The 8,386-nt window shown below is 37.1% G+C and overlaps 2 protein-coding genes across 4 annotated transcripts in view; one reads left to right on the top strand and one right to left on the bottom strand.

Moving 5' to 3' along the window:
• hnf1bb (HNF1 homeobox Bb) overlaps positions 1 to 1,116 on the top strand; it is an 8,409-nt gene extending 7,293 nt beyond the window's left edge. For all 3 annotated transcript variants that reach the window (XM_076980429.1, XM_076980427.1, XM_076980428.1), the window contains exon 9: positions 169 to 1,116. In XM_076980429.1, the coding sequence (XP_076836544.1) occupies positions 169 to 205 (37 nt within the window). In that variant the 3' untranslated portion in view covers positions 206 to 1,116. The remainder of the gene's footprint in view (positions 1 to 168) is intronic.
• Positions 1,117 to 1,823: 707 nt separating this feature from the next.
• Positions 1,824 to 8,342, bottom strand: tlr22 (toll-like receptor 22). The gene is made up of 3 exons (XM_076979938.1): positions 8,109 to 8,342; positions 6,928 to 6,972; positions 1,824 to 6,160 (listed from the first exon to the last, which is right to left on the bottom strand). Exon 3 carries the CDS (start codon positions 6,077 to 6,079, stop codon positions 3,164 to 3,166), a length of 2,916 nt encoding a protein of 971 aa, XP_076836053.1. The 5' UTR covers positions 6,080 to 6,160; positions 6,928 to 6,972; positions 8,109 to 8,342; the 3' UTR covers positions 1,824 to 3,163.
• Positions 8,343 to 8,386: the final 44 nt, after the last annotated feature.

Below are 8,386 nucleotides of genomic sequence, written 5' to 3'. Positions count from 1 at the left end.
ATTGGTGCATTGGTTATTGTACTGAATGTCAGCATTTAGTGAATTTTGCTAATTTCCCACAAGTACTGCATACATTCAGTGATATTTCTACAACACTGGATATGTACAGTGATTTGTTTAAGAGGCTGTGTTCACTGTGTGTTGTAACACACTGTCCCTGTGCCGTAGTGCCCTTTACAAGCTTGGTGAGAGCATACTTCTGTGAAAGAACTTCCCTGGCAGCTAAGCAACAGGAGTGCCTTACCACAGTAGCCATGGTGACCCCTCGAGGCATAGGAGCATCAGACAGAGCACTGTTTCTGCAGCAGACGGCAAACGAATACTACTGCAGCCAAGGGGATGCATCTGTGAGCGCTCTCTGGGACATTTGGACGACTCAGCCCCGTGGCCTGATTGATGGCCCTTATGGGCTATGAAATCTCTGCAGCTTCAAGGCAGTCTCTGTTCACGTTTTAAGGAATTTAAGACAACAAGGAAAATCAAACATCCTCACACATGCTGACCAATACTCACTGTCTATTAAACACTGTGTATTCAGAAACCTGTGCTAGGTTTCCTCCTTTAAAAGGTGAATGGAGGTGTATCACGGACCCACTGCAAGGCACGCGTGGACCTCTGTACTCAAACCCTCTGCCTTGCAAGCTCAGAGAATAATCTCTACCTAAATTGTCTGGATAATATGCTACACCATATTTTGAAATTGTAATTTCAGTTATTTTTCATACTGTTTGGCAGTATGAGGTCAAGAAGGGGAAATAATAGACAATTTATCATGGACCATATATTTGTTAATCATAAGTTTTGATCTAGTAAGATTTTCCAAATCATGTCTGTATAATGAAATTTTTAATTTTTTAGGGTACAAAATAGGCTATTGTTTTTTGTCAATCTGCTCATCCAGAGGACTTGCACATAGTGATCATCCCATAAGATGCAATCAATGTTATTGTCTCTCAGGGACTGATTGTACACTACCCTATTGCATAATTGTGAAAAATGTTTTTTTGGTTTCTTTGTTTGCTTTTTGGTAAATTCTTAAATTGTTTCAATCATATTTATAGTCTTGTAAAAATAGTGTATATTGAAATTATTTTTAAAGAAAATCATCAAAAATGATGTTTGATAAATTTTTTCTAGGGGAATAGAAAAAAATGTCATGACTGTATATTACATACAGCATAAGACAGGGCTAGCATAGTGGTGAGATTGTCCATGTTGACTATGATGCGACATTAATGTGATTTATATTGGCAATATATCCCAGCTCATGTGACACCACTACTATGGCAGTGCACTGAGGCAGACTGTGAGGTTGTAGGAAAGCATGAGAAGGAAGACAGACAGGATTGCAGGGTTTGTTTTCTTTAGATTCACCCCATTAGGTCTATTTCCTCTGTTTTAACCCTCTGGGTCAAAGGGCGTGTAAAAATCATTTGAGCGTCCAGCCTGAGGAAGAGAACAAATGAAGTCATTATGTTTTCCCTTTCATCGTCACCCTTTCTAGCATGTGATTTAAAATGTGCATTTTTCCCAAGGATAACCTGCCACAAGTTGCCCGTTTACTGTATGGAGTGGGGGGGGGGGGGGGGGGGGGGGGGTTTGCTAGACAAACACACGCGTCTTATTCCCATTGCCCAGCTGGAGTTTAGAGCTGGGGTCCTGTTAGCTTCCATTGGCATCATTAACGTTACACAGTTAAAATCACACATGGTAAAATCACATAGATATTTAATTACATATATTCATTAAACATGTAAATAAAATATATGAATATTAGAGGCAATAGCAACCAAAACCTCATTCAGTTACTTGTTACCCGAAATTCACAAAAAAGGAAATTACAGAACAATTACAGTTACATTTAAATGCCATTCAAATTTACAGTATGTTGTGTAAAAGTAGATTAGTTTGATTTCTGATCTACTTTGCCAGAAGGATAAACAACATCCAAGATATCCACATTAAAATGAAATATATAATGATGATATATAATGATAATATAATGGACAGGAAGTAAATTGTTCACAGAAAATTAGCTGTTGACACTTTAATGGGCTCAGCGTACCATTAGAGAGAGAGAGAGAGAGAGAGAGAGAGAGAGAGAGAGAGAGAGAGAGAGAGAGAGAGAGAGATTATGATTAAAATTTTTGTGTAACCCTAGATAACTAAGATATGTATAGCAGTATCTAAATCTTTAGAACATCTGACCACAAAGCTGGATGTGAAGAGCTTGGATAATGTACACAAATTATACAGTTAACAGTATAAAAAAATAAATCACAGAGGTTTGCACATATACCATAATTACAGATTTAAGACCATTGCACTTTTTACAAGGATGAAGAAAGGGGTTCAGCCTTTCAACAGTTCGACCTCTGCAAAGATGAACAAACCTTCAGTAGAATAAAGGACAATATTGCTTAGATGCTTTTTTTTTGTTTATATGATTTGATAAATAGTATTTAAGTTTATTGGTAGGTATTTTATGTTTACTACACAGATCTACAAATTCCAGATGGTGGCTTTAAGACTGCCTCTTTATCCAGTCTTCATCCTTCACATCATCTGTCCAAGCAAATTGAAGTTTGTGATAAGAGCAAAGGAGCGCTACTGGTAAAAGTGTGTAAGCCATAAAGTGATCTTAACAAGTATCCTCTCATTCTCATTCTCATTCTCATTTGATTCTCTGTGGATTGATTACATACATTTCACATGAGAAAAATGAAGACAAGAAAATATTGAAACTTCTATTTCAATTAACAAATGCAGCAGCCTCAGCAGTCTAGGTTGGAATTTTCTCCTGTATTCAAATTAGCAGGGCATAGCATGAGGTCACTTTATCTTCTTATGTAGAGGGAGGAATTCATGCTGGGAAATGGACAATAGGGACAAAGTGGAGACAGAAAGTGTGGAGGCGTGTTGTTCAGCCCAACTCTGAAGACTGGATACCTAGTCAGCTCCTCCTGTGCCCACATTAGGTTCAAAGGTCAGTAATTTAAGATGAAGAGTTGCTGCTGACACAGTTCCTGTCAGTCTTTACCCCTCCAAACTCTTTCCCCTAAAACAGTGAGACAGTGTCTGATGTTGAATTTCATTTGTCGACAAAAAACAAGATTTTTTGCTAATACATACATGGTAACCTTCATATTACAGAGGCCTTGTTCTAGGGCTGGTCTGAACGCTTAATATCCAGAATAGTATTCTCGTCTTCTGGGCCTCCTTTGGCCTCTAAAGCCTGTCTCAGTTTCTGCCAAAATACCCTGGTGTCTTCTCTAGCTTTGGGCCACCTGAGATAGGTCTTCTTCTTCACCAGTTTCCGCATTTGATGGTAAGGAGACAGATGGTGGGTAGAAATATCCTCCAGGAATACTAAGATCAGCACATCGTTCTGTTCATCAAATAGTCTGAAGTTTGCCAATTGTATTTCCTTAGAGCACCATGTGCTCCTCAAGTAATTCTGGGTGATCAAGCAAATGGTCTTACGACTACTGTATATTCCATCAATGATATTGTCTATGATGGGTTTTCCTGGCTCAAAGTCCCTATGGTGCAGACACAGTCTCCAGCCCTGCTCTCCCTCCAAATTTGGGAGGAGTTCCTTCACAACCCAATGTTCATCTTGGGCATTGTAGGAAATAAAAGCATCATACTGAAATCCATGTTGCTGATGCATCTGTTTCTTCTTGCTGTCTTGAAGGAAGGCAAGGAATAGGTAATATGCATAAATCACTTGCCAGTACAGGAAGTGATAGACAAAAGATGTCAGAAGAGTGAAGATGATTAAGACAGAGGTGCATATGAAACAGATGAAGTCTATACTCACAGTACAAGAATTTGTATTGAGGTCTACAAGTCTCATGCGTCTCAGTGAAGGTGGGTAACTGCAGGTATATCTGCTCAGATACACTACCTGAGTATAGTTACTTTTCATTGCCCAGTCAATAAAATATGCATTGCTACAGTCACAAGTGAAGGTATTTCTTTTCATGTTAAGGTATTTCAGTCGAGGGAGAGACTCAATCAGTGTCTGGTTGATGACATCCAACATGTTTTCAGAGGCTTGTATAACTGACAATCTTGAGAGCCTTGCATTTAACAGGAAGTTCAAAGAATGCAGCTGAGCTCTTGAGACAATGAGCTTAGCCAGTCCTGGTATTGGGTGGAACACTTCTGGAGGAATTGAGTTGTCATCTGAAAATGCATTTTTGGAAAGGTCCAAAAACCAGAGTTTTGGGGTGGAGTTAAATGTATCAGGATGTAGATGATTAAGGTTCATGCTTCCACCATAGAACATTTCCAAGGAGTTTAAACCTTGAAGCAGATTTGAGGGTATTTTACCAAAACCTCGTCTTTGACTATGAATGGACAAACATTTTAGTGACTTTAAATGTATAAAAGGAGGCTTTTTCAAATTATCATCTGTATATGAAATGACATTACTAAATAGCTCTAGGGTTTTCAAGTTGGGCATCCCTGAGAACACTGTGTCTCTGATACTTTTCTCTGTTATCCTGTTTGAGGAAAGTAACAGTTCATCTAGGTTTATAAGTCCTGCAAATGCATGTCTTTCAATCTCAGAAATCTGATTGTCAGAAATGCTCAAGGATTTCAGATTAGACAAACTCATAAAGGTTCCATCTGCAAGCTTGCTTAATTTATTATATACCAGTTGTAAATCCTTCAAGGACGGTAGACAATTTTTGAAAGCATTGTCAACTGTCAACAATTTGTTAGAGCCCAACTTCAAAACGTGAAGATTATTCAGGTCTTTGAACATGCATGGATTAATTGTTGAAATTCTGTTACTGTACAAGTAGAGCCGGGTCAACTGTGTTAAGTTGGCGAAGTCCAAACAGGTCAATGATTTAATTTGATTTCTACTGAGGTCTATAAACTCAAGTGTGGGGAGCATTGGGAAAGTATGTTGGAGCTGTGCTATCTGATTGAGTTGCAGTCGCATTACCTTCAGCTGTGTAAGTCCTTTGAATATTGATGCAGATAACTTAGATATTTCATTATCTGACAAGTCTAGTTCTGTTAGGTTGAAACATGCTTCAAACATATGGTCAGTCAGCACTGAGATGTTGTTTCCCTGCAATCGTAACACCCTAAGTTCAGGAGAACATGCATACTGTAAAAGAGCCATTACCGTTACCCAGCTGATTTGACTTAGTCTTATCTTATACAATGAAGCTAAAGACGAGCTCTGAAGAAATGTGGCTATGCTCTCCGGTGGAATAAGAATTCCACTCATGTAAAGTGTTGTTACTGAATTCAAATATACCTTATCTGTGAGGTTCCATAATATGGCTCTGTTTTGACCACAGCGTGATATATCAAGGTTGTGTAGTACTGGAAAAATGTTTTCGGTTATTTGGAATCTGATCAAAGGATTGCTAGATAAATCAATTTTTTGTAGTGACAAGGGTGACCTCGACATGTCATAGGAGTTAAATGTATGTAAGTTGTTACATCCAATGAACAATTCCTCCAACACCGGTGATGAAAGCACAGGCTTGAAACTGTCAATGTGTTTGAGATTATTTTTTGTGAGGTTCAACACCTTTAAATTCAGAAGGGTGCTAAAAGAAAATTGCTCAATTTCTTCAATTCTATTTCCATCCAGGCGTAGCATGTGCAGCTTGGCTAGGCCTTGTAGCAGACCTCTTGACACACTTTTAAACTTGTTATTGGCCAGATTAAGATTGGTCAAGTTGGGGAAGTGTTCAGATGTTCCTTCTTGTATCCATGAAATGTTGTTGTCTGATAAGTTCAGATGTCTTAAGTTCCAAACATCGTCAAATTCACTGGTTTTGATGCTTGAAATGGAGTTGAAGGAAATATCCAAGTATCTGACCTTGTTAGGTATCTCAGAAGGAACCTTAAAGAAATCCATTTTGTAGCAAAGCACTTTCAACTGGTCAGTGTCATTTAGGGCACCTTTGACAGTGCAGTTTTCTAAAGAAAATGAACTAACCTGAACAGTAATGGATATAAAGAAAACAGTCTGATATATGGTTACTTTGGAGCATCCTTGTCCAAAATTTGCTGGCATTCTTAACCAAGACGAGCCGGTCATCAGGTAATGGATTCTTAGATAATCGTCCTTTTTATTTTTTCTGCCAGGTCCAGCAGATTTGTAGAGGTGAGCCAATTTGGTCTGGAAAAAAATACAGTGTCATGCATAGCCTGCATATCAGTTTATACCAAAGCCACCTTGATAGTGAAATACTAAAACGTTTGTGTAGTGTCCTCAAGATAAGGGAACTGCGTTTCTGGATTAAGTGACCTTACCAGAGCTGTAAAGCAATTTTGGAAGCAATATCCTCATTATTGTGCAATATTGTAATATTCAGTGACAGCCAGATCAAACGTCACTTCAGAGTCACACAAAAAAAAAACGAGAAGCTGAATTTTCACCACATCATATTTCAACAATATCTGTTTCAATGGTCAATAACCATATTTGAATGGAGAACAGATAAGCTAATAATTTTATTATGAAAACTCATTATAGTTTAAATAAAAAAAATACTTTAACGTAATAAAAATTTGTAAACTTCATCTATTTGAACTATAGACAAACAGGCTGAAAGTAATATTACTACAACTATCTTACATTTGTACTTTATAGGTATACAGGTACTGTACAAAATAGTTGTTATCACATTCATCACACCTCAGTTACTAACCACAGGATCACTGATGACTTTGATGTGATTTTAGCATTGGACCATTCTCAACACAGCAGTAACACTAAACTGTAGCAATTTCAATGCTGGGTTGAGAATTGATTGCCATGCAAAAATACAGTTGACTGCATACCTGTGGTCAGAAACTAAGCACATACAGCGTGCTTCTAAGATATAAATGTTCCAAATAAAGTGGATGCTGATTGAAAAATTTAGACATGAAATGGTCTCTTACCTTATGCTTGGTGTCTCTTCATTTACTCCCTCTGTGCTTGTTTAACTATTACATGAGGAATGAGGAAATGAGGAAAGTTATAGTTTCCCTGACCACAAGACTGATGACAACTGCTATTGTTCTATGTGTTAAAATAAAAACATCAAATCAATAGTTATATATAAAAATAAAATTCAAATAAATACACATAAGTACATGATAACTCCCTAGCTATATAATCTAAATTACTATTAAAATGGAAAATTTGAATATAAACAAATGGAAAATACATTACCTGTATTCTATTCTATTCTATTCTATTCTATTCTATTCTATTCTATTCTCAGTAGTGTAGCCCTAAAAGAGCCAATAACAGAATCAAGCCTATTCCTACATTTGAAAGGTTTGGGAATGATTATACATAAGATTCTTTAATTAATCCACATGGGATAAATTTGTTACAGGAGCAGCTACTGCACAGAACAGACACAGATAAAGGCTGAAAAAAGAATATAAGAAGAAGAATAAAAACAACAACAAAAACAGAGACACAGCCCTTGGGGACACTACAATACTATTTACAATTACAATTGCACCAGTAACTCCCCATCCTTTAGTGCTGTGCACTGGTTAATGATATGGAGTGTAATGAATGTGACAGTCGCAGGTTAATGACGTGGAGACTAATGGGACTAAATGCAATATCAGTGCCGCACTGATATACAGTATATTTACTGTTACATAATATATGATATACCAGCAGAATTCAGTGATATACAGTATAATTATTGTTACATAATATATGATATACCATAGTAGTATAGTAGAATATTTTACTATAATATATAAATATAGTAATATATAAATATGTACTTTTGTTAAAAACAAATGCAAAAAAGCTACCACAAATAATAATAATAGTAATCAGTAAATTATATCAACTACAAAGTGTGCAATATAAAATAGATATTTAGTTATAGTAATATCTAAATATATTTAGATATTTAGTATTAACAACAAGTGTTTTTAGTATAAACAGTGTATACACATAAGCGTGCAGTGTGTAATGATTCACAACAAGTCTAGTTCAATATAAAGAGGAGGAGAGAGATATTTTGTGAGGAGTGTGATCAGTGTGAGGACAGACTGTCTGATTGCAGTGTGCACAAAAGAACGTCTGAAGCGCTCCGTCTTGCACTTACGTGGAATGAGTTTATGACTAAATAAACTGCCCATCTGCCACAGTTCTTCACTGAGAGGGTGGGAGGGATTGTCCAGAATTGATCTGCTACGGGAACCTTATTTGGCGTCGGGCTGAACCATTTCAAAATGGTTCATAAAGAATGTGAAGAACGTTAGCTAACTTTGTAGCTTATTGCGAAGACCTTCATTGACGTTATGTGACACTGTCGTGCTGCTGCGCCACAGTTAGAAAAGAAGCAGCGCACCCTAGTGGATATTAGACAGTAATTCAAAACGT

Source organism: Brachyhypopomus gauderio, chromosome 18, assembly GCF_052324685.1.
Source record: "Brachyhypopomus gauderio isolate BG-103 chromosome 18, BGAUD_0.2, whole genome shotgun sequence".
In the NCBI taxonomy this organism is placed as follows: domain Eukaryota; kingdom Metazoa; phylum Chordata; class Actinopteri; order Gymnotiformes; family Hypopomidae; genus Brachyhypopomus; species Brachyhypopomus gauderio.
Note: the sequence above shows the minus strand (reverse complement) of the source record. Positions and strands in the feature narration are given on the sequence as shown.